Here is a 22,779-nt window from a genome sequence, read left to right as displayed (position 1 = left end):
ATACCACGTTTGTGGTGATACACACCAGATCGGGCATTCCGGTGCTGGGTCATCAACAGGTCGTGATATCTATCAGGCTCAGGTCAGGTGGAGATGTTTTAACGTGATCCTCCGGGAGCTACACAAGTTTTCCAGCAGCTGATCATCACCCAGTAAGGTATACCAACTCTCTAACGGGGCCGGTCATGATTCCATGTCGGAAGTGGCCGGCCGCCCAAAGCCTCAAGCTATCAGAGGGTTGGGAAAAGATTCTTAAAAAAAACAAAGAACCCAAAAAAAATGTGGCCGATTAAACCATAGGAAGTATTCATTGCTCTGAAAGCTCCAACCTCCCTCAAACGTACGGCAATCTAATATATTTTTTTCTAGCAAGCTAGCAATGAGCATTCTGGCAGACATGGAGGAGAAGAAGTCTATAGACGCGGCGCTGGCTGCATTTGATGTATGAAAGAAGGAGAAAAAGAGAAACGCGCAAAGACGCGAAAAAAAAATTTGGTGGTTTTAATGGGAGGAGGCCCCACTTTGCTGGGCAGTGTGCTAACGTCCCACTATCGAACACCCCGCACTGTTCTTGGTAGGCAGGATAATGCAAGATTGAGATTTGGGGGATGGCGATTCCGATTTCCCCCGCCTTTGTTTTTTTTTTTTTTTTTTTTGGGCTGTGACGGATGGGTTGGGGATCACAGGATAGGCTGTCATGGAAGAGTAACCGCTGGTCAACGTTTCTGGCTGAAATGTTTTCAGATCATTTACCAAGATGTTTCTTGAGTAGGTCCGTGGGGTGGTCGACGACCCCTCCCTCCACCCCACCAGACCAGCATGTCCAGCTGCGAAACCTTTGACCCTTTTTTTGGGCTTGGGCCAAGAAGGGAGATGCCCCGCTGGTCTTGGATGAAGCTAAGTGTTCGTGGGGTTGATATCACGGCCGGCAAAGCGTGCTGGCCAAATGGAGAGGCGAGGTTTGTGACGTCGATGCTGATGCGGGTTATGCCGCGGGGACGTGGGTGATGACCTGTGGGGCTATACTAGGCAGAAGAGATCACCTCATCATGAATGGTGTCAAAAGAGCCAGATGATGGAACGGTAGAGAGGTCGACAGCCACAGAGCGAGACACATGTCTGGTTTCCACAATATGTAGTTGTGCTCTGTTACACACGTGGGGAGGAAGCTGGAAGGATATTGGCTGTGTGGGTGTGAAGTCTTCAAAGGGGGGGGTCCGGCGTGGCTGAATATGTATACTCGGTATCTGAACCGTCAAGGTGCTCAAGAGACGAAAAAGGAAGAAACTTGCTTTGCTGTGGATGGTGATCGGAAGCGAAAAAGACGCAGTTCAGATGGGCGGTACAGCAGGTAATCAACTCATAGCAGTTGGTTTTATTGTGGTGATACGAAAAAAGAATAATCTGGGAAGAATTTCTTAGGTTTGCTTCTGGGGTATTAAAAACGAAGACATCCCACGGCTCCCACCACATCCCCGTTCAGTGTCACAGGCTGGGCATCTTGTGATCGACTGACTTGACAACCCAAAGGGTTCTCGCAAAAAAGGAGCCAAGACTCCATCCACACATGACAAGAGCCCGGAAGAAGCGTCATCCTCTGACACTGGCCCAGACCGCGACCGTTTGTTGGCCACCACACTTTGTCGCCTTGCCCGCCCAGCTGAGGGTCTGAAAAGCTAAAACAGGCTTGAGAACCACTTTACAGTGGGCTCCTCCTCCCTTTGACGCCCAAAAACATTCGACGGCCATCTAGATTTCTTTTCCACCACCCTACCGACCCGCTCCTCTTTCTCGATTCCCATCATGCCTGGTATGACAACCTATATCTAAAGAAAGGCGCCCCAGCGCGAAAACACCGCCGCCCACCCACGGAAGGGATACTCCTGAATTGTTATTATTATTTTTCCCCCTGTTACTATTTCGTTTTTTCCAGCCGTCAACCAAATGATGGCTCTCCAGCGCATTCTGTGCCTGGGACTGCTGTACCATGGCGTCATTGCCAGGCTCTCGGGTTCAGGTCCAACTGCGGCGGCGGCAGAGCAGCACATACTGTCGAATTCTGCCCCGCGAAAAGGGCTGCACGGCAGGTTCCTGCATATCACAGGTGAGCTATCCCCTCCATCACCCATTGCTATCGGAGCTTCGCGGCAGGCTCTGTGTCCCATCGCGGCAGGCTCTGTGGCCCATCGCGGCAGGCCTGGCATTTCTGAGGAACTGAAATTGACATTCTGGAAATTCACACGCAGACATCCATCCCGATGAATTCTACAAAGTGCACTCATCCACAGACGAAGACGACGGATGCCACAAGGGCGAAGGGCCAGCAGGGCCGTACGGTGCCGAGACGACCGATTGCGATTCGCCGTACTCGCTGGTGAATGCGACGTTTGACTGGATTGAGGCGAATTTAAAAGACAAGATTGATTTTGTCGTGTGGACGGGCGACACGGCGCGTCACGATCGCGACGATGATTTGCCCCGCACGCAGGACCAGGTGCTCGGGACCAACACCTGGATTGCGGACAAGTTTGCCGAGATGCTCAGGAACGAGGAGACGGGACATGGGATGAGCATACCGGTTGTGCCGACGTTCGGGAATAACGATATCTTGCCGCATAACATTTTGCTGCCGGGGCCGAATAAGTGGTTGCAGACGTATACGCACATCTGGAGGCATTTTATCCCAGAGGCGCAGAGGCATAGCTTTGAGTTTGGAGGCTGGTTCCACGTCGAGGTTATTCCGAATCGGTTGGCGGTGTTCAGCTTGAATACGCTGTACTTTTTCGACCGGAATGCGGGTGTGGATGGATGTGAGAACCCATCCGAGCCAGGGTTTAAGCAGCTGGAGTGGTTGAGAGTGCAGTTGGAGTTTATGAGGGAGAGGGGAATGAAGGTTATCTTGATGGGCCATGTCCCGCCAGCGAGGACGGACAGCAAGAAGCTTTGGGATGAGACTTGCTGGCAAAAGTACACGCTCTGGCTGCACCAGTATAGGGATGTGGTTATCAGCGGGATGTATGGGCACATGAACATCGATCACTTCCTTATCCACGACACCCACGACGTCGACATCGCCTTCTTGAACGGTCTATCACCCGAATTCGGCGTTCGCGAGTACTTGGACGATGAGCTTACGATTCAGGGTGGCACCGATTATCTGATGGAACTCCGCGATGACTGGTCCAAGCTGACACCCCCAACTGTGCCGGGCAAGTCGAACGAAGTGAATCAGGACGGAAAGAAGGGCAGAACCAGAAAGCCAAAGCGCAAGGATCCTTGGGGGGAGCGATATGTGTTGTCGCTGGTCAGCCCCAGCATCGTACCAACGTATTTCCCCACGTTACGCGTGGTGGAATACAACATCTCTGGCCTTGAGAACACACCTCTTTGGCGCGACATGCCTGGCAATGGCGCGAAGAACTCGTCGCACCCTGCCAGTGCCCCGAGCGCACCTCCGAAGCACCTCGACCTGCGAAGCTTGTCGCCGATAGACGACCTGAGCGATTCCTTCGAAAATGTCGAAACCGACGAGAAGAAAAAGAAGAAGGGCGGCAAACGCCCAGAGAAGGACAAGAAGCCTCACGATCCCAACCTCATCATTCCTCCTCCACCAGCGAAGACGAGCCCTCCCGGACCTGCGTATTCTCAGCAGCCTCTGAGCTTGACAGGGTACACACAGTACTTTGCTAACCTAACGCACATCAACAACCTCAACCTTACCGATTTGAACAGCGTCGAGCCAACAACAACCAACAGCCTTCTCTCCCTGCTCCAATCCTCGAAATCGTGGCTTATGAAGTGGCGAAAGGGGAAGAACGGAGGGAAGAAGCCGCTGACACCGAAACCGGACCCGAGAGAATTTGCTTTTGAAGTCGAGTACAGCACTTTCAATGACAAGATCTACAAGCTGGGAGATTTGACGGTGAACAGCTTTGTGGAGTTGGCGTATAGGATTGGGCAGAAGGCCAAGGGCAAGAGTCTGGTTGAGATGGCTGGCGATGAAGAGGTGAGAGATGTTGAGGAGGAGCATGACTATGATGAGTCCGATTTTGAGTCGGACAGTGACTCTGATGATGAAGAGATGGAGGCTGAGGCAAAGAAGGGGGACAAGAAGAAGGGAGACAAGAAAAAGAAGGGCAAGAAAGGGGACAAGAAGAAGAAGAAGAAGGGGAAGAGGAACAAGACCTGGCTGCATTTTTTGAGTCATGCGTTTGTTGGGACGTTGGATAAGGGTGAGCTGAAGAGGTACTCATGATTTGGTTTCTACCAAGCAGGAGTGATACGAGGGATTGCTCAGCTGGGGCGATCTGTGTGGTTATCTGCTGGTTCATGGGGCGGGTACTTGCATGCATCTATGGCGTTATGTTTTCAAGGGAGGTTTTTTTTTTTTTTTTTTTATGGTTCATACTATACCTGGACAGTGTTGCATTGAAGACGGAAAAGGGGGCAAAAGAAGAGTGCAAGAAGCGTTGGAGTCTCACGGCATCATGTTGGCATGGAGTGGATAGATTCTTCTGCTGGGATTTACGTGGTGAATTCAAGGGGCTCGATGGAGCTAGAACATGTAGGAAATAGGTAATACAAAGATCAAAACATTTATCTATAAGACTTTATTGCGGCTTGCTAAGAGAGAGAAAAAGGGGGTGAGTGCCACACTCTCAGCCACATATTCTCAGCTCAAAGAAGCTTGCGCCACACCAATTAAACCCAGGCACGTCACGCTGCTGTAACTTTGCAGCAACACGCGCGTTGGTGTCTATCTTAATCTTTATCGCCAATCCATTTCCCCTTCTCCATTTGATGCTCAGCTGTCTTGGAGAAAGCTTTGAGGACTTTCCCTGTCGTTCGTTTTGTCTTCTGCTTCTAGGCCATTGAAACATGATGCCCTAATCTTGTCTCTTCCTGTTTCCCACCTTAAACACAGCAAAGCCGCAGCAGCAGCGCAATGCTCCCCCTTCGCCGACTCCTCCGTCTCCCCACCAGCTTCGCCCGCCGCCACGCCCGCCGACGACGAATGTACCTCCTCTTTTTGCTGCTGCTCCTAGTAGGGGTGGTGATTCTGCCGCTGTACGTGGTGTACTACCCGCCCTCGTCGCTAATCCGCTACTTCTCCCACCGCTGGACCGACGTCCTCTTCCGGATCTGGCTGCCCCCCGACAAGAAGATTGTGGCGCTTACTATTGACGACGCGCCGTCTGATCACACGAGGGGGATTCTCTCCGCGCTCTCTGCCAGCGGGGCGCACGCGACGTTTTTTGTGATTGGGTCGCAGGTTCCTGGGCGGGAGGGGATCCTGAGGGAGATTGTGAGGCAGGGGCACGAGCTGGGGAATCACGGGATGCATGATGAGCCTGCGAGGGGGTTGTCGACGGAGGAGCTGGAGAGGGAGATGAGGGAGGTGCAGGGGATGATTGATAGGGCTTATAGGGACGAGGGGAAAGAGCCGCCGAGGGAGGGGAGGGAGAGGTATTATAGGCCGGGGAGCGGGTTTTTTAGCGATAGGATTAGGGGGGTGGTGAACCGGTTGGGCTACAGGTTGGTGTTGGGGAGTATTTATCCTCATGATGCGCAGGTTGGGTGGGCGGGGGTGAATGGGAGGCATATCTTGGGGATGTTGGATCCGGGCGGGGTGATTATTTGTCATGATAGGAGGAGTTGGACGAGGCCGATGTTGGACAGGGTGTTGCCTGAGATGGGGAGGAAGGGATGGGAGGCTAGGACGGTGACGGGGTTGCTGGGGGAGGTGACGGGGTGAGATGGGGGGATAACTAATCCAGTGCGATTTGACTGTGGCGTGAGATGCAATCTACATGTGGGATTGTTTTTGGTCGAGGAGGGCTTGGGGGAAGATCATATAATCGGCATTGATACAGAGGCTTGCCTTTGCCCCAACTCGACCGGCCTTATCCGACGATGCAAGCACGACACATGGCATGACACTCGTGAAGCCAGCGCACAGAGCAAGATGTCAACATTGGAAGCAATCGGACATGTTCACGAGGCCACTGTTTTTCTCGACCAGAGGCACTGACGATTCTCACCACGATGCATAAAGTAACGGGGCCGCGCGGTAGAGGTCGGTATCGGCCGGTGAAGCAGCTCCGATGTGCCATCCGGGAAGCCCCTGTGAAAGTGGCGAGTGGGGAGGGGCAACTGCTTCTAGAAGCGTTGTGGATGCAAAGGCCGCCGCTAGCAGCAGTTGAGACGCCCTTGGAATGACGAATTCCACCATATGGAGCCGCCCAGCTGCCCCGCGCCGATATCGAACGTTTATATGGGCCGCTCAACACCAGCTCACTTACACCGACCGGTTTCTGTCCTTGTCGTCACATACCACTCACTAATCTACCAAAATGGCGTCTGATGAGCTTCCTGTTCGCCCCGCTGGGTCTGCGGTCAAGGCCGTCGTTGAGGGCCCCAACTCGCTCGCTGTCGCCTTTGGCAGGGAGCTGTCTATGGCTTCTCGCTCGGTCCATGCCGATGACTATATCAACAATCACCAGGCCGTGGCTCCCCCCATGCACGTTTCTACCACTTTCCGATATAACCGGGACCCCGAACAGTTGAGACCATGGGACAATCTCAACGTGAGTGCTTCACACCATATCACACCCCATGTTCACTGCCACTAACACAATGTTCAGCCCAATGCCCCTTATGACTCTCACGTGTACTCCCGAGACAGTGCACCAAACACCACCCGCTTCGAGGCCATCCTCACCTCGCTCCTCGGAGCCCCATCACTCAGTTATGCATCCGGTCTCGCCGCCTTCCACGCCATGATTGTCTTCCTCAACCCCAAACGTGTGGCTATCGGCGGTGGTTATCACGGCTGCCATGGCATTCTCCACATCATGAAGAAGCTCAACGGCCTCGAGCAGCTTGAACTGGAGGACGATGCCGACCTTGCCAAACTCGAAAAGGGCGATGTTATTCACGTCGAGACACCCCTTAACCCCACGGGCGAGGCTCGCGACCTGGCTTACTACCGCAAGATGGCCGACGAAAAGGGGTGCTATCTCACCGTTGACGCCACCTTTGCCCCCCCCCCTCTGATGGAGCCCTTCAAGTACAACGTCGATATCGTCATGCACTCTGCCACCAAGTATTTCGGCGGCCACTCCGACATGCTTGCCGGTGTCCTCGCCATCCGCCCAGACAGAGCCGAGAAGTGGCTCCCGGAGCTCAGGGAGGAGCGCCTCCACCTTGGAGGTGTGATGGGCTCTCTTGAAGGCTGGCTTGGCGTCCGTAGCGTCCGCACTTTGGAACTGAGAGTCAAGCGCCAGAGCGAGAGCGCCCAGAAACTGGTTGATTTCCTTGCCGAGAAGAAGGCGGCCGGCGACAACAGCAACATCATTGCGCAGTCTGTCTTCAAGATTCAGCACGCTTCTCAGCAGCCGGAGGCAAAGGATGAGAACTCGTGGCTGAGGAAGCAGATGCCCAATGGATTTGGGCCGGTGTTCAGCTTGTGGTTGGAGAGCGAGGAGAAGGCGAAGAGGTTGCCTAGCAAGCTGCAGTTGTTCCACCATGCTACGAGTCTGGGTGGAGTGGAGAGTTTGATTGAGTGGAGGGCGATGACGGATCCCAAGGTGGATAGGAGGTTGTTGAGAGTTAGCATCGGTGTGGAGGGTTGGGAGGATTTGAGGGATGACTTGGTGCAGGGGCTGGAGAGGTTGAAGGAGGAGGGGTTTTAGAGGGGATTGGGGTGTATAAAAGAAAAGGGATATAGGTAGATGGAACCAAGATGTCTTGTGGTTGCTAATTTCTTGGCCCAGCATGGTACGTAACGGCTCGGGCATGAATCCTTTTTTTTTTATTGCAGCGTGAAAGAAGGGGATATTCAGCTGAGAGTAAGCGGCTACGCTGCATAGATGACCTACATGAGGCTGGTTGTGATATTTTTGTCTGCCTCAGGTAAGATGAAGCTGCAGTACCAAGAGGATGGATCAGGCAAACCTCTTCGTCTGAATGGAAGTATCCAGTCCTGAAGCCTGCTGACTGCTTCACTTTTGTAAAGACGTTTGCAAAGAAGAAGCCCGGTGTTGTCCATCACCTTGCCGTGAGTATGATTTTTGTGCAAACGGGCGAGATGTCCGGTCAAGTGGTGAGGCAGTCATTGGGAGCACGATGCAGTTTTCTTGAAGGATGAACACACACGATTGGAGCTTCGTTTTGGGGAAGTGTTTTGGCGTGAAATGAGGAGATGCTTAGACATCCAATCCACAGGTCGAGACGAGGAGCTGGAATCAAACAGAACGCTCGACGACAACGGTCTTTGACCATCCCGACCTGGTTGCTGTAACTGGAGAAGCTGTCAACAAGACCTTGGCGAGGCCGGGGTGATCAGGCGGTCGCATGCTGACAGCCAGCAGACAGAGAGAGCATTTGACACCGGAACAGTGACAATTCCAGAAACCAGAAACAGCGTGAGGGGGTGGGAGAATTTGTGCATAGAGGTCAGAAACATCCCTGTTGATGTGAGTAGAGCATCGTGCCAAAAACCCATCACTAACCAAGACTAGCATATGTCTTGAACCGACCTCTATATTCGTTACCCTCATTACCATGAATTATTACAGTAGTATATGTGTACCTCCCACTTCATCATTCCATCCCAAACCCAGACCCCATAACGCCTTTTCATCAGCAAAAAAACGACCCACCACACAAAGATGTTGGTGATATGTCTGTTTTCCAAGCAATATGCCCCCCCCCCCCACCCATTCAACACAGACGGCTGCCCATCTATCGCCATGACTCCTCTGGTCAGAATGATGCCCCCTAATATCATGCACGTCCTTTAAGCATCAACCTCAACCGCACCCCCATTCGCCGCCGACCTATCAACAGGGAAAGGCATGGCCCCCAACTCCGCTCCCTGCCCGCTCTGCGCCCTCTTTCTCGACGCCCCAGGCAGGAAACTCCATGATGACGTCGCGTTGCTATTCACAGTATGCGCTGCATCGGTCGTCTCATGGGTGTGCTCAGATCCAAATCTCGCAAAGAGCCCCTTCTTCTTCGGCAACGCTGGAGTCTGTGTCTGTTCAGCTTGTTGCTGGTGCTGGTGCTGCGCTGTGGTCTTGGATTCACCACCTAGCCCAACATCCTCAAAACCCTCTTCCGGGGTAGGTGGTTCCCGGCTTAGGAGCGATGAGCGCGTGTGCATCATGCGGGGGAAGCGGGCGGAGGAATCGAGGGATTGGCGTGGCACAGGGTCGGTGATGTAGCTTCTGGCGGAGATGTCCTATTGTGTGTTAGCGGTTGGGCCAAGAGGGGGGTTTGGGAGAGAAAGGCGTACAAAGGAGCGGCGGTAAGAATCGAATGATTCCCTCGAGATGGGGAAGTGCTCAATGTCACCCGAGCCATCCCGGCTGCTTCTGTCGCTGGAGGTTCGGGAGAGGTACCGGCGTGGCCAGGTAGCTTCCTTTTCAGTGGGAGATGGCTGGAGGGTCGCGTCAGTACTGGGAAGGATATGTGAAAGAGAGGAGGCGGTAGCTCACAGGAAGGTAGATTCCACTATCATTGACCACTGCATGAACAGGCGCGGAGTCAGTTTTCGGTGCTTGAAGCTGTGTCGCCACGATGGTGAAGATCCCAAGCCTCCCGCTCAGTTATGTGGGGGAAGGGACCGCTCATTCAGGAGACTTCGAGGGAACCGTACCGCTCATCTTGTATTCCCCTGTGTCCTGGCTCCTCCTGCTGCTGCGAATGCTGAACGCCGACGATGCCTTTGACCCAACAGTATCTACCCTTTCAAAACCCGGCGACAGCACACTTTCCTTCACACTCCCGGCCGCCGACCCCGGCCGTGAGTTTTCATCATGAGCGGTGACGATGACACCGGGACGGCGCGCAAAGGGGTTGCGGATTGGCATGCTGAAGATATTACGTATGAAGCGAGCTCGACAACCGAACTCCAGAAATTGACCGGCTTCTTCCAAAAAATGCTTTCAAACAATTTGAAGAGGCAGAGAGAACCAGTCGCGCGCAAAAAGGAGAAAAAACCAAGAATTCGAAGCTTGAACAGGAACGGTCTGCGATGGCCGGGGTGTCGGTGTTTAAATTCAGAATGGCAAATGCAGGGCCAAGAACATAACAAGAAGGCCCGTCCCAGCAGGATTGGTTCGAGGGTGGTCAGACGATCATATTCGGACGGAAGAAAAGCTCTGGTTGGTCGCCTTTCCACTAAGGAACTTCCCTGAATGTCTTACAGCCCTGAATAAAACATGCTGTAAGATCTCTGTACCAGCGGGCGGTGCAGGCCGCTTAGTGGGGTCGTGGAAAACCGTTCCTTTTCGGTGCCCCTCTCGACCCCGCAAGTCGGAGCATGGAGTGCCCGGCTGCCCGGCTCTGAACCCGCACCAAGAGATGGGCGAGAATGCGACTTTGCCCGGCATCATCGCCTACACCACCTCTCGGCGGTCAAAGCAAAATAAATCCGAACATGACGTTGTTGAGGCACGGCTGCCAAAGCTATCCAGACATCTCCGCGCTTCCTTCTGCCGAGCAAGCTGAATGAGTGTACACAAAACAGCCCCAAGAACCGCCTGTCAGCCCAAGACAAATCCATATTGGTTTCATGCAGGCAATGCCACGTTGGAGATGCATTCCTTCCCACTCTTCCCAGCCTGTCTTCCAGAAACTCTCAAAGTCGGGCTCAGAGACGCTTTGCCACTTCGATCGAGGATCCGACCTCGAGCACCTGTTGTGTCTTGATCAACAATAGCAGCCCACTATGCGACCCCTCGATGTACATAAGATGACAAGTCCCACCAAGATCGTACAACCTTCCTCACACAAGATCTCACCTACTTGTTACAGGTTGGTGACGCAAGGCACACACACCCGTAGATCACTGATCGCAGCGCCGAGCTTGCCGGAGAGCAGAGTGTGCAGCTGCGCAGCCTACCGGCTAAATCATCGATAAAACCCTCATCAGCACATGAGCGGATGTAGTCTCTGAAGTGACATTGCTCAAATCGTCAGCCAAGAATACTCGGTCGAGTCCCAGATCGACCCAACACTATAGATGTCCAAATCATATCTTTGATTCGTAGCATACTTCTGTCATGAATTCCCTTGCCAAGGGGTAGGATTCCACCAGTCTGGTTGAACCAGTGTGGCCTTGGTCATCTTCTTCCTGTAGCTAGTGTGCTTTTCCCTCTCTCAGCTTCCTCACGCAACCTTGTTGTATCGACCTCAGTTCCTGACAACTTCCATCATTAGTCGGAATCACTGTCCTCACTGGGAGAGAACCCCTTGAATTCCTCCTCGGAATCATCCACAACACCAACGCCCGAAGCCTCGCCATTCCCTTCCTCTTCCGAGGAGGGCTCTTCGTCTTGTTCCTCAATCTCAAACATCGCACTAACATCCCATCGGTCGCCCTTGGCGCTCTGGGAGACGTACTTTACGAAGCGGAGAGTCCCGCTATCGCGCAGCACAATGCTCATCTTGTTCCAGGAGGCAGCCTGGAAGAAGAGAATGTTGTCGTCCTCATCGCTGGTCTTGTAGATGGCAGCATCCTCGTTGCTGTCGTCATCGCCAGCCATGTAAACCTCGTGGCCACCAACTTCGAGCTCTTCCTCAGGCTCGGGCTCCTTTTCAACAGCCTTGCCCTTGCCCTTGCCCTTGCCTTTGGCATCGCTGCCGTTAGCAGACTTGCCGTTGGCCTTCTCCTTTCCTTTGCCGTTCGCCGCGCCGTTCTTGCCTTTCTTCTTGGGCTGCTCCTCTTCAGAGGACTCCTCCTCCTCCTCCTCTTCTTCCTCATCCTCGTCGTCCTCAACATCGCCCCAGCCAGTGGTGGGCGTCAGGCCAATATTGACTTCGAGTCTAGGCTTGCCCTCATGGCCGGTCGCGAGTGTGTAGTCTTGTCCATGGCGGAAGCGCCTGGCCAGTAAATCGACGCTTTCGACCGTAGAGCGCGTAGCCATCTGCAGCCACAGGCGGAATTGTCTGGATGGCAAAAGAACCTCGAGCAGCTCCTTGAGGGGCGACTCCTCGGTCTTCTCCTCTCCAGGCTGGAGGTAAAGATATCTGTGCTTGTGAGGTGGGCGCGCAACCTTCCAGGCGCCCTTCTCGATCTCATCACTGCTTTCCGGTAGTGGCTTCTTCTCCTGGTCCTCCACATATTTGCGAAGATTCTCGGCGAATCTGGGATGCAGAATGTCTGGCAAGGTGATGCTGAACTCCTCCTCAAAGTGTTCGGCGACGCGCTCGATGGTGTCTGGTGTGAGGTAGGTCGGCGCGATGTACTTCAAAAGGAACTCCAGATCAGACTCATCCAGAGGGAAGTCATCCTCCTCGAGTTTGCTCTTCTCAACCCTTATGGGTTTCGCCTGCGGCTGGTCGTGCTGGTCTGGGTTACCCTGCAGCTGCATCAGTCCGCTCTTGTGAGCCGCTTCTCTCTCGGCACCCTCCACCCACCCGTCCTCTCCAACCTGGGGAATGTGGAACCACCCGCTGATGGCCATGCGGATGCGCCCAGCATTCTTCTCGAGCTCCTCCGGGCTGGCAGCATGGTAGACCTCCTCGACATCGTGGAAGGACTCGCCGGGCTGCACGGCAAAGAAAGAGAGCTGGTTCCAGGCTGGCGGGATAGACTTGACAAAGTCTGGCAGGGGTGTCTTGGCAACCTCGCCGTCCTTGCCCTCTCGGTCGACGACGGGGAAGAGGCGAAGAGCTCCGCCCCACTCGGGCTGCCATGGTGTGTCCGGGTCGGTAAGGTACAGAATGTAGCTGACTTTTCGAGAACCGATAACATCGTCGTGGCACAAGAGGTAGCAGCCGGGTGTGTAGACATTGATGGCCATATCGGTCTTGCGCCCACTCAAGGGACCGCAGCCGGTGATGTGCGAAACATATTCGCGGAAGGTCTGGGAGTAGAGCGCATCGCGGAGGGCGAGAAGGGAGGGGAGCTTGGCCAATGCCTTGTCGTCGAGTCCGTCGAGGTTGGCAAGGTCACCACTTTGGTGGATCTTGTAGATGTCGGTCTCTTTGGGGGTGAAGTGAACGTTGGCCTTGATTTCTTCGCGAACCTTGCGCAGGAGGGAGTCGTCGGCGAGCTCGTGGATTACGCTGTGTTTATACGGTGTTGATGTCGCATACTCTGAGGTGTACTTTCCGAGGACCTTCTTGTCAAACAGCCCCTTGCGGAAGCGGGCTTTGGCATCCTCGTCGCTGAGAGCTATGATGGAGGAGTTGTGTCAGCGTCTATCGTATCGCCGGAGCTATCGGTGGACGGGTTGAGGGGCAGCAGCAGGCTTATTACTGTTCTTGGACCGCTTCTTGATGGCTTTCCTGCCATCAGCTGGAGAATCGGCCTTTCTCTTCATCTTCATGGTGCAATTGGATCTGTTGCACAGGATTTGGAGTTGGTTTTCGGTGGAAAATGGAGCAGAAAAAGAAGAGCTCCGGGAATGGGCTGATATCCAAAGATAAAATATCCCATGAAGAACATGTGCGGGTCCAAAACTTTTTATGCCCCACCTTGGGGAAACGAACATGGGCCGACCCTGAAACATGCGATCGATTGGCTCGCTGTGGGGTCAAACGCTCTCGACTGACATCTGCCGTAGGCCATGATTGACTCGAGAAAGCGGCGAGGCCATGCGCAGGTCTTGCATGATGCGCGAAGCGCCTGTTCCAGTTGCAAGCTCATGGCGGTGCGTAGCGCTGCTTCGAGAGGGTGAGCAGGCTTTGGTACCGCGCAGGTTATATGGTAATGCCATAAGCCCCCCCCTCCCCCTCCCTTACTCGATCTAGGCGCTTCTCTTTAACAGCATCTTTCCTCCGGTTGGACCTCTTGAGCATCAGAATTCGCCGTAGTTGTTAGGCCTCGGCGCCTGTCTGGAGATGGCTGCTTCCACGTCAGGATGGCAACCAACAAGACACAGAGACGTCTGCATGGAGCCGCCGGTGATCTCTTTCCGGTGGGATCGCCTTGATCCTATTTATGCGTCTCTTATGCAGCTTTCAGTCTCGATCCTTAGATCCGGCTTTGAAAGGCTCCATTGGCAGTTGATATAAAAGAGAATGATAGTTGCAGGTAGGGAGGTGGGTGTCGACATTGAATCGACCAATAGAGCCCTCTCTTTGTTATCCACTTGGAGATGATGGTGCCCGACATCCCGGGCCGTTGACTAAAGTCAAACATGACTTCAACGTAAGGTAGTCAGTGTCTTGGGTTTATTCTTGTCTTGTGTCTTCCCAAGTGCGGACCGAGGAGTGCCTTGGACACTCGGTGGCCCCCAAACAGAGAGTCTGAAAACAAGTCTAATTCAGATGCCGCCATTTACACCTGAAGATATTGACGGCGTGAGGGCAAGCTTCCCCGCATTGTCAGGAGATTATATATTCTTCAATACTGCAGCTGGAAGCCAGGTATTGGGATCAGTAGCTGATCGGTATGATTAAACCAGTCTCCATGCCACCAGTGCCCTGCCGAAGCTGATGCGTGTCCCAGTGTGCGGGACTACCTCATAACTCCAAACCTCGTCAACGACGGTTATAAAGCCGCAGCAGACTTTATCAACGCCTCCCCAGATGAAATAGGTTCGTAGACCCTAAAGCTGCTCTATTTCACCCTCCCATAAAACCGCATTGCTCTCTTACACAACCACCCCTAGTCTTCGGCTCCTCCGCAACCCAACTCCTTTACAACCTCTCTCACGCCCTCTCTTTCTCACCCGAAGATGAGATCCTCCTCTGCCCCCTCGACCACGAGTCCAACATTGCCCCTTGGCTCGCCTTAGCAGCACGTCAAAATCTCAAAGTCCGCTGGTGGCACCCCCAACTCCCACCTGAAGATCAACCGGGTTGCGTCAACCCCAAACTCGACCTCACCAACCCTCCCATCTCCCCCAAAACCCGCCTCATTTGTTTAACCCACACAACCAACATCCTCGGCACCATCCACGACATCAAATCCCTCTCCGCCAAAATCCGCCTCCTAAACCCCCAGACCCTTCTCTGCGTTGACGGCGTAGCCCACGCACCCCACCGCCGAATCGACGTCAAAGATCTCGGGGTCGACTTTTACGTCTTCAGCTGGTACAAGCTTTTCGGACCTCGAATCTCACAGCTGTACGCCAGTCCCTGCGCTAGGGCACAGCTCCAGTCCATGGGGCATTTCTTCAACCCTGCTGAGAGTTTGGATGACAAGATTGGGCTGGCGGGGGGGTGGTGTCAGGAGTTGATTTACGGGATTCTGGCTGTGGTGAAGTATCTGACGCCGAGATGGGAGGGGGTTGTAGACCAGGAGGAGAGGTTACAGTCGGTTTTGCTGGGTTTGTTGGCGGGGTTGGATGGAAAGATAACGATTTACGGGGAGTGGTGTGGTGATGCTAAGGTGAGGGTGCCAACGGTGAGTTTTAGGGTGAGGGGGTGGAAGTCGAAGGATTTTGTAGAGGCTATTGAGCGGGAGACAAATGGGAGGGTTAAGGTGAGCTGGGGGACTTATTACTCTGTGAGGCTGGCTAAGGAGGTGCTTGGGTTGGGGGATGATGGGGTTGTGAGGGTGAGTTTGGCGCATTATAACACTGGTAAGTTATTGCGTTGATGGGATTTGAACGAGTTGAAGCTGACTGTAAGTAGTGGAGGAGATACGGTTGTTCTATACCGCTCTTCTAAAGGTGCTGGGCCTTGAGGGAAGCGGTAATGGTGCGAGGGAAAGTGATTGGAAGATCTAGGGGCTGAGGCGACACAATGGCCAAACAAAAAAAATAACAAAAGAACGCAAAAAGTAGGACTGGAAGCCCTGGACTCTGATCAAGCCGAGCAGGCGAGCACAATCCACATTTTGCGGTGAACCTTTGCGAGCAAAGGTCCAATAAACCACACGCCGCCGTTGACCACTGCGCCAAATACCCCTATCTCCGTTCCTTGATGCCTACTGGTGCAAGTCTTGCTCTTAAATAGAGGCATCTGCATTTCGAGTCACCTATCTCACACCGTGCTACACCTCTATAACTTGCCACTCCTCTTCTCGACGGCCTCCCTGAGCAGAGAAATCACCTCGGAGGGATCCTTCGCACCGAACACCGCACTGCCAGCAACAATAACATTGGCACCCGCGTCCGCAGCCTGGTCGATCGTGCCAGGTCCCAGCCCACCATCAACCTCAATGTTCAAGTCCGGGTACCGCTTCCGCAACTCCTCCACCTTGGGCAGCTCAGAAGCCATGAACTTTTGACCACCAAACCCAGGCTCGACAGTCATAACCAAAACCATCTATTCTCGAATCAGTAACAACCTTGCCACTACCTGTCGGGATATCCACTCACATCAGGCTTCTCCTTAGGATCTTCGCTCTCAATCAAATCAAACAGCACATTAGCGGGAGTAGCCGGCTTGATAGCAATACCGGCCAGCATGCCCTGGTCATGAATGTACCGGATCAGCTCCCTCGGGCTCGTCTTCTCGTCCGACTTGCTCTCGGGGCTCTCAGCAGCAGACGAGTTGATGGCGGCCTCGTAGTGGAAGCAGTATAGATCGCACCCGGCGTTCTTGAACTCCTTGACCCACTTCTTGGGCTCAGCGATCATCATGTGGCAGTCAAAGGTGCCCTTGCCAAAGGACTCGGCGGGCTTCTCAACATGGGAGCGGATCTTGACGACAACTGGGGGGCCGAAGGTGAGGTTGGGGACGAAGTGGCCGTCCCTGAGGGGGGAAGTGTTAGTGATAGGAATGAGTGCGAGGTGCAATAGTAACTTGACTTACATGATATCAACATGGAGCCAGTCGGCACCTTGCTTGATAGTCCTCGAGCATGCCGCGCCGAGATCGGCAAAGTCTGCCGAGAGAATGGAAGGGGCAATGATAGCTTTGGGGGCCATTGTGTTTACTTTATGAAGCTATCGCCAAACCTCTGGGATAGGGGGTCCTGGGCAAGATCGGATGATGTCCTTCGGTGCCAGAGCCTTGCTGAGCCCCAACCAAATGTTCTGCGCGGGGGCGGGGCAGAATGACGCAGGCTGGCGGATACAAACAGTGGGGAGACCCCTGAAAGGTGGGCTTGGCGAGAAGGTCTGGGCTTGATCGCGGGTTGACATCACTCCATTTTTTGTAGCGTCTCCCCAACAAGTGCGGTGACGCTCGGGATTCAAGCTGGGTGAGTGGTGAGTGCCTTTGAGGTTGATGTCGTTCAAAGAAAAGCACAAGACAGCTTCCCCGCTCATGAGATTTTATTCATCTCGACACAACCAAAGTAATCGCGTCACCAGAGTGTAAGAGAGACGGGCCAAAATGGCATCCTTCCTCTCATACATCCCGCTGGTCAACCGACTGGTGAGAGGGGCGCCCACTACCATCGATCTTCCTCCCGTCGAGGTTCACAATGTGGAAGCAGACCCGGACAAGAGGCCGCGCACGTTGAAGCATCTTCTGAAGGCCAACCATGTCAATCACTCCATTCTGTATCACAATCTCGAATTCGACAACCACATGGCGCACATTCTGTGCTCATCATATCTGCTCGGCGCAGAATCACAACACTTGTATCACATATTCGAAGTGGAAGCCAAAACCCTCGAGCCGTGGAAAGATTCCCCTGCAGAGATGGGCGAGGAAGACTGGCGTGATTTCCTCGGAGACAAAAGATACCAAAGAGCTTTCGTAGACTTTTTCGAGGATGCCTTGGCGATGAAGCACGCGTATAAGTGGAAGGGTGTAGTGGACGAGTACATGTTCTCCGGAGATGAGCCCCTCGTCAATGGTCTTGTTGGCGGTCGTATGTCATGCCTACCCACTCGTTTTGACTCATCTTACTAACCACCATCAGTCGGTCACCCCCTCATCCACCTTGGCTACGCCTACGAGTTCGACAGTCGCGAGATCGCCACAGAGGCCCTCGGTCTTGCCTCTACACAGTACAACTATCTCCACAGATACCTCGACGACCCAACCTACACCGTCAAACCAACCACCTCATCCACTCCCTTGGAGCTCCTGAACAAGCTCTCCAACGACACCCGCTTCGACAATCTCTTCAAAACCCCCGCCTTCTCCAACATCGAAGCCCTCTTCCACAGCAAAGAATCCGAAGGCTTGGTACTGGAGTACTGGAATGCCTGGGACATCACCTCCTCTGCCTGCTCCCCAGCAGAACAATTCCAGCTCTCACAAGAAGCCGCTGTCCAACTTTTAGTAGCAACCGTTGCCCCGGGAACACACTCTTACAACTTCTTCCTGGTGCACGTTCTAACCACCAGCCACGCCGTGAGAGTTCTCTTGCCGTTCATTCCGGCGAAATTCCATGTCAGTATTGTGAGACAGTGGTGGTTGTTGGCCTTGGCGGCGTATATTGCTGTCTTGAGGCCGAAGATTGACGTGGATTATGTGCCTGGGGAGGGGGAGCTGAAGGGGAAGGGGTGGAAGTATGTTGAGCACAAGGCTTTGACGGGGGAATGGGCTACTGACGCGCATTATGTCAAGGGTGAGTTCCTTCCTGATGATGAAGTGTGAGATGAGATTGCTGACCGAGACGGGAATGATAGCCATCCGGGCGATGAGGGAAGCGGCGAGGACTTGGGGGGATGTTCATGAGAAGTATTTGGCTGCTGCTGTGAGGTTTAGTGATGATTTTGAGGGGTGGTTTTGAAGCGTTGAGGGAGAGGGGAGGTTGAGATATGGGTGCGGAAGTTGATCTTTGAGTTGGCATCGAAACGGTCGTTCAGCTGAGCTTACATGTTATATTTTGGGGGTTCTGTCTGGCATCAAAACTGCAATATTATCAAGGAGGTTGTAGCATGCATATAATTTCATACTCGGTCCCATTCATGTCTCTTTCATGTTAGCTATCGTGGTTGCGGTGACAAAGCGAAGGGTTAGGGCTGTCCTATCAGTACGTCGGAGCACAGACCTTGTGGATCGTCAGGTCCCCTGCAGCCCGCTGGCTGCCTGGCGCCGGGGCACCGCAACTTGATTCCCAATGCAAGACGCAGCCTTGTCAACGCTTTCAGCTTCCCACACAACCTGGACCTTCACCAAACCACTTTTGAAATGATGGATGTTTCACTTCCATCGGGTCGATAGAGCTTCAAACAAGTCAAATCACCGCATTCCAGTCCCGTGCAAACCACCTACAGCTTTCACCCAAACCCAGGCGCAATGCCTCCCCCACCAACCAAACGCCGGAAGCGCGCCGCCGCGATAGACGACTCGGACGATGACGATGCCGACACTGATATCAACCGCTCTCCTTCCCCACCCGTGAGACAAAAAGCCAGACCCGCCACGCGAACGTCGGCTCGAAACACTATCCAGCGTTTTTTTGTCTCGTCACCGGAGAACTCACCGCAAAAATCACAATCAAGATTGGATTTGGAGGAGTCGATAATCGAGGAAAGCCCGAGTCCGGTACGGAAGAGGAGTAGGAACTTTGGTGCTGTGGCTGCAGGAACCCAATCGAAGAGCCCGATCAAGACACGGGCTACTCGAGCGGCGGCTGGGAAGAGGGCGCTGGAGGAGGAGAAGGGGAAGTCGGGGGATTTAAGGACGTTGTTTTCGAAACAGGCGCAACGGAACTCGACTGGGACGGGAGGTAACAAGGGTAATGGGGTTACGACAAACAAGACACAGGTATTGGAGATTGAGGATATCATCAGTGACCCTATTGATGACGATGATATGCCGCTGGTGAGGAGGAGTGCCGGCGCGACGGTAACTACACAACCTGGGAAGAGCATCATTGGGTTGAGGGCTCAGAAACGGAAAGAAAACGATGGGAGTGGGATTGGGGTTGGAGCATCGCACCTGCCGCTATCGCAGCATTCTAACGGGAGTCTGAGCGCGGGAGGGGCGAGGTTCTTGAACAGGAGTAGGGGTGGGACTGTTATGGCTGCGAGTCAAACTCCTAGCCAGACGCAACATGTGGAAAAGCCGAGCATAGTAGACGACGATCCGCGGCCATGGTCGGAGAAGTACGGACCGGTTAACCTGGAGGAATTGGCGGTTCATAAGAAGAAGGTGGCGGATGTGAGAAGGTGGTTGGAGGATGTGTATGGTGGGAGGTTAAGACAACGGTTGTTGATTCTGAAGGGAGCGGCAGGGACAGGGAAGACGACAACACTACGACTGCTCGCCAGGGATCTGAAATGCGAGGTTCTGGAGTGGAGGAACCCAAACAATTCATTCGGGGCTGTGGGGCAGGCTTACCAGAGCGCAGCATCACAATTCGAAGAATTCCTCGGTCGGGGTGGGAAATTTGGGCAGTTAGACTTCGAAGAAGACGAAGAGCAGGAGCCAGAGATGGCGCCTCCGCATTTGCCGGCACAGAATGGGTCAGACAAGAAGCTGATCTTGATTGAAGAGTTTCCCAACACCTTTATGCGGTCATCTGCAGGGTTGGTCTCTTTTCGAAATGCGATAATACAGTATTTGGCAGCGAATACGCCGGCCATAGTGGGATGGGGCCGGGCTTCTTCTTCGGGGCCCATCACGCCTATTGTCATGGTTATTTCGGAAACACTGCTCACTACTGCGTCTGCTTCAGCAGATAGCTTTACGGCACATCGATTACTAGGACCCGAGGTTCTTCGACACCCTGGGACGGCAATCGTTGAGTTCAACCCTGTTGCACCAACACTCCTGGCGAAAGCCTTGGAGGTGATAGTGCAAAAAGAGGCACGCAAATCGGGAAGACGACGGACACCCGGACCGCTTGTGCTGCAGCGACTGGGCGAAATTGGTGATATCCGCAGTGCTGTGTCCTCCTTGGAGTTTCTCTGCGTCAAAGGCGACGATGATACCGATTGGGGTTCTCAAGTCGCCTTGGCCAAGACGAAGAAATCGAAAAGCGTGCCCACTTTGACCAAGGCTGAGAAGGATAGCTTAGAGCTCGTTTCGCAGCGAGAGGCGACGCTCGGGATATTCCATGCCGTGGGCAAAGTGGTGTACAACAAGAGAGGTGGTAAGCTGACAGGCGAACCAGCATCGGCAGCAGAAACGCTGCCTAGCCATATGGCGCGGTTTGCGAGGCCTAACCCATCGCTTGTTTCGGTTGATACGCTGATGGATGAGACTGGAACTGATACCCATACGTTTATCTCAGCATTACACGAGAATTACCCCTTGTCGTGTGAGCAAACTTCGCCTCAGGATGAGAACTCATCGCTGGATTACATCAACGGCTGCCTTGATTACCTATCTGAAGCTGACCTCCTGTGCCCATCCTGGGATATCTTCTTTGGAGGCAAAGGCTATGGAGGTGGGTATGCAGGGAAGGATTCAAGCAGCCATGTTTTAAGGCAGGATGAGATGGCCTTTCAGGTTGCTGTCCGAGGACTGCTCTTTTCGCTGCCATCGCCCGTGAAACGGCAAAGCCACCCTACGCAAGGGGGTAGCCGTGGCAACGATGCTCACAAGATGTTTTATCCTACGTATCTGAAACTGTGGCGGACCAAGGAGGAACTGGAGGGTCTGACGGACCTGATGGCTACCAAGATGCTTAAAGGGGAATATGGTGGGTCTGGTCACCACTCATCAGCATCACAAGGGCGCGGTGCCCATGGTGCGTCTGCTTTTCGGCAAGCAGTGCCATTCGGGACCACCAGTAGCCAGTTCGCCTCGTCTGCTCGTCACAACCGGCAACAGCCAGAAGCAGAACCACCTTCTCATACACCTCTACTATCACTTGGCAATGCCGCTCGTCAAGAGCTTCTGCTCGAGCGCCTACCATACATGGCGCACATCGCCCGCCGCAACCGATCGGCGTTTTGCACCTCACAAGCTAAAGAGCTGGAAAAGATCGCTTCGTTCAGGGGCATTGGTCGAGCGGGTGCGGACGAGGAAGATGGGGCGGACTCGGCAGACGAGGACAGCGGAGGTGCGAAAGAGGCAGCAACCTCTTGGGCTACGGATAAACCGACCGAGGAGATGACTCCACGGAAGAAGAGGAGGACGGGACTGGGTGCGATTCTTCATCCGACGCAAAAGGCGGGGGATGGAGAAGAGGAGCTGCAGAGGTTGCCGATAGAGAGTTTGGTGATTAGTGATGATGATATTGAGGATGATTAGATGGGACTGAGAGTGAAAGGTTCTGGAGTTTGTAGGGATAACAAAATGATACCACTGTGTAAACGGCGTTTAGAGGTTGGGAATATAGCATCATTGGACGGGAAGATTAGGACAAAGGGCGCATGTGAGTACATCGAGATAATAAAGGTAGAAGACGACACCACATTCGACACAACTTTTTGTTTGTGCAACCGGTTTCTAATGGTTGCTCACATTGTCATACAACAACGTGACGGATCGAGAGCCAGTTTTGGTGCCTGTTTTTGACGGCGGTGCAATCACTGAAATATTCCTATTTGACAGTCTATTTGACAGTCGGGAACTAATTTGCTGATCGGCAACTAGGTGAATTGTGAATCAAAGCAGATAAAAGCGTTTGGACAAATGTGCTACAAGCTCAAGACGACTTTTTTTTTTTTTTTTTTTTTTTTTTTGGCAGTTTAGATGAGGTTTCCGGACTGAAGAAGCGAGTTTTGTTTTCGCCCGCTATTGGGGCCGGATGTCTATCGAGGTGCGTTGATGATGTCCAAACGAGGTGTTTAGCTGGCCTGTGTGTCTGTGTTGGCACTTTGAATGACTGAAATGACTGAGGGACACACACATCAAGTGAAGATGGAATAACAGGGGGCTGCATAAACAATGATCAGGTTGTGAAGCATTATTTGTGCTATTGTGCAAAACGCATTGATCCATAGTTTTAGTGGACCAGGCTTTTATAAGCCCCAAGTTTGCAGGTTTAGGTCGGAGTAGGCCCGCTCAGTCCGA

At 53.4% G+C, this 22,779-nt stretch overlaps 9 protein-coding genes across 9 annotated transcripts; 6 read left to right on the top strand and 3 right to left on the bottom strand.

Moving 5' to 3' along the window:
• Positions 1 to 1,520: 1,520 nt before the first annotated feature.
• Positions 1,521 to 4,630, top strand: PPN1 (Endopolyphosphatase). Its single transcript, XM_062875156.1, has 2 exons — positions 1,521 to 2,104; positions 2,247 to 4,630. The coding sequence occupies exons 1-2, from the start codon at positions 1,945 to 1,947 to the stop codon at positions 4,253 to 4,255; spliced, it is 2,169 nt and encodes a 722-aa protein (XP_062738393.1). The 5' UTR covers positions 1,521 to 1,944; the 3' UTR covers positions 4,256 to 4,630.
• Positions 4,631 to 4,945: 315 nt separating this feature from the next.
• QC761_118690 (uncharacterized protein) lies at positions 4,946 to 5,755 on the top strand (the record flags this gene model as incomplete). Its single annotated transcript, XM_062875155.1, has 1 exon — positions 4,946 to 5,755. The coding sequence occupies one exon, from the start codon at positions 4,946 to 4,948 to the stop codon at positions 5,753 to 5,755; it is 810 nt and encodes a 269-aa protein (XP_062738392.1).
• A 598-nt stretch (positions 5,756 to 6,353) lies between these two features.
• On the top strand, positions 6,354 to 8,126 carry QC761_118680 (uncharacterized protein; the record flags this gene model as incomplete). Its single annotated transcript, XM_062875154.1, has 3 exons — positions 6,354 to 6,587; positions 6,645 to 7,779; positions 7,872 to 8,126. The coding sequence occupies 2 exons, from the start codon at positions 6,354 to 6,356 to the stop codon at positions 7,692 to 7,694; spliced, it is 1,284 nt and encodes a 427-aa protein (XP_062738391.1). The 3' UTR covers positions 7,695 to 7,779; positions 7,872 to 8,126.
• A 369-nt stretch (positions 8,127 to 8,495) lies between these two features.
• QC761_118670 (uncharacterized protein) lies at positions 8,496 to 10,143 on the bottom strand. Its single transcript, XM_062875153.1, has 4 exons — positions 9,662 to 10,143; positions 9,501 to 9,529; positions 9,299 to 9,442; positions 8,496 to 9,244 (listed from the first exon to the last, which is right to left on the bottom strand). The coding sequence occupies exons 1-4, from the start codon at positions 9,873 to 9,875 to the stop codon at positions 8,801 to 8,803; spliced, it is 831 nt and encodes a 276-aa protein (XP_062738390.1). The 5' UTR covers positions 9,876 to 10,143; the 3' UTR covers positions 8,496 to 8,800.
• A 1,079-nt stretch (positions 10,144 to 11,222) lies between these two features.
• On the bottom strand, positions 11,223 to 13,340 carry NUA3 (putative component of NuA3 histone acetyltransferase complex; the record flags this gene model as incomplete). Its single annotated transcript, XM_062875152.1, has 2 exons — positions 11,223 to 13,186; positions 13,271 to 13,340. The coding sequence occupies 2 exons, from the start codon at positions 13,338 to 13,340 to the stop codon at positions 11,223 to 11,225; spliced, it is 2,034 nt and encodes a 677-aa protein (XP_062738389.1).
• A 584-nt stretch (positions 13,341 to 13,924) lies between these two features.
• QC761_118650 (uncharacterized protein) lies at positions 13,925 to 15,868 on the top strand. Its single transcript, XM_062875151.1, has 5 exons — positions 13,925 to 13,989; positions 14,170 to 14,405; positions 14,465 to 14,553; positions 14,628 to 15,542; positions 15,595 to 15,868. The coding sequence occupies exons 1-5, from the start codon at positions 13,966 to 13,968 to the stop codon at positions 15,687 to 15,689; spliced, it is 1,359 nt and encodes a 452-aa protein (XP_062738388.1). The 5' UTR covers positions 13,925 to 13,965; the 3' UTR covers positions 15,690 to 15,868.
• Positions 15,787 to 16,857, bottom strand: RPE1 (RIBULOSE-phosphate 3-epimerase). Its single transcript, XM_062875150.1, has 4 exons — positions 16,720 to 16,857; positions 16,284 to 16,659; positions 15,941 to 16,230; positions 15,787 to 15,810 (listed from the first exon to the last, which is right to left on the bottom strand). The coding sequence occupies exons 1-3, from the start codon at positions 16,833 to 16,835 to the stop codon at positions 15,964 to 15,966; spliced, it is 759 nt and encodes a 252-aa protein (XP_062738387.1). The 5' UTR covers positions 16,836 to 16,857; the 3' UTR covers positions 15,787 to 15,810; positions 15,941 to 15,963.
• Positions 16,858 to 17,083: 226 nt separating this feature from the next.
• On the top strand, positions 17,084 to 18,818 carry QC761_118630 (uncharacterized protein). Its single transcript, XM_062875149.1, has 3 exons — positions 17,084 to 17,728; positions 17,780 to 18,433; positions 18,495 to 18,818. The coding sequence occupies exons 1-3, from the start codon at positions 17,245 to 17,247 to the stop codon at positions 18,596 to 18,598; spliced, it is 1,242 nt and encodes a 413-aa protein (XP_062738386.1). The 5' UTR covers positions 17,084 to 17,244; the 3' UTR covers positions 18,599 to 18,818.
• Positions 18,819 to 19,107: 289 nt separating this feature from the next.
• rad17 (RFC checkpoint protein Rad17) lies at positions 19,108 to 22,014 on the top strand (the record flags this gene model as incomplete). Its single annotated transcript, XM_062875148.1, has 1 exon — positions 19,108 to 22,014. One exon carries the CDS (start codon positions 19,108 to 19,110, stop codon positions 22,012 to 22,014), a length of 2,907 nt encoding a protein of 968 aa, XP_062738385.1.
• Positions 22,015 to 22,779: the final 765 nt, after the last annotated feature.

The sequence above is a fragment of the Podospora bellae-mahoneyi genome (assembly GCF_035222275.1).
Source record: "Podospora bellae-mahoneyi strain CBS 112042 chromosome 1 map unlocalized CBS112042p_1, whole genome shotgun sequence".
NCBI lineage: Eukaryota > Fungi > Ascomycota > Sordariomycetes > Sordariales > Podosporaceae > Podospora > Podospora bellae-mahoneyi.
This window is presented reverse-complemented; position numbering and strand designations above follow the sequence as displayed.

What these genes read in the sequence shown, in the direction of transcription:
- PPN1 (XM_062875156.1), top strand. Translation starts at nt 1,945, where the DNA reads ATGATGGCTCTCCAGCGCATTCTGTGCCTGGGACTGCTGTACCATGGC. An exon ending in CAGGTTCCTGCATATCACAG is followed by an intron (nt 2,105 to 2,246) that starts GTGAGCTATCCC and finishes ATTCACACGCAG; the next exon opens with ACATCCATCCCGATGAATTC.
- QC761_118670 (XM_062875153.1), bottom strand. Translation starts at nt 9,875, where the DNA reads ATGCCAATCCGCAACCCCTTTGCGCGCCGTCCCGGTGTCATCGTCACC. An exon ending in ATAGTGGAATCTACCTTCCT is followed by an intron (nt 9,443 to 9,500) that starts GTGAGCTACCGC and finishes GCGACCCTCCAG; the next exon opens with CCATCTCCCACTGAAAAGGA. An exon ending in ATTCTTACCGCCGCTCCTTT is followed by an intron (nt 9,245 to 9,298) that starts GTACGCCTTTCT and finishes AACACACAATAG; the next exon opens with GACATCTCCGCCAGAAGCTA.
- QC761_118650 (XM_062875151.1), top strand. Translation starts at nt 13,966, where the DNA reads ATGCAGCTTTCAGTCTCGATCCTT. An exon ending in AGCTTTCAGTCTCGATCCTT is followed by an intron (nt 13,990 to 14,169) that starts AGATCCGGCTTT and finishes CTTCAACGTAAG; the next exon opens with GTAGTCAGTGTCTTGGGTTT. An exon ending in TTTGGCGCATTATAACACTG is followed by an intron (nt 15,543 to 15,594) that starts GTAAGTTATTGC and finishes GACTGTAAGTAG; the next exon opens with TGGAGGAGATACGGTTGTTC.
- RPE1 (XM_062875150.1), bottom strand. Translation starts at nt 16,835, where the DNA reads ATGGCCCCCAAAGCTATCATTGCCCCTTCCATTCTCTCGGCAGACTTT. An exon ending in TGGCTCCATGTTGATATCAT is followed by an intron (nt 16,660 to 16,719) that starts GTAAGTCAAGTT and finishes TTCCCCCCTCAG; the next exon opens with GGACGGCCACTTCGTCCCCA. An exon ending in ATCCTAAGGAGAAGCCTGAT is followed by an intron (nt 16,231 to 16,283) that starts GTGAGTGGATAT and finishes ATTCGAGAATAG; the next exon opens with ATGGTTTTGGTTATGACTGT.
- QC761_118630 (XM_062875149.1), top strand. Translation starts at nt 17,245, where the DNA reads ATGGCATCCTTCCTCTCATACATCCCGCTGGTCAACCGACTGGTGAGA. An exon ending in CAATGGTCTTGTTGGCGGTC is followed by an intron (nt 17,729 to 17,779) that starts GTATGTCATGCC and finishes AACCACCATCAG; the next exon opens with TCGGTCACCCCCTCATCCAC. An exon ending in TGACGCGCATTATGTCAAGG is followed by an intron (nt 18,434 to 18,494) that starts GTGAGTTCCTTC and finishes CGGGAATGATAG; the next exon opens with CCATCCGGGCGATGAGGGAA.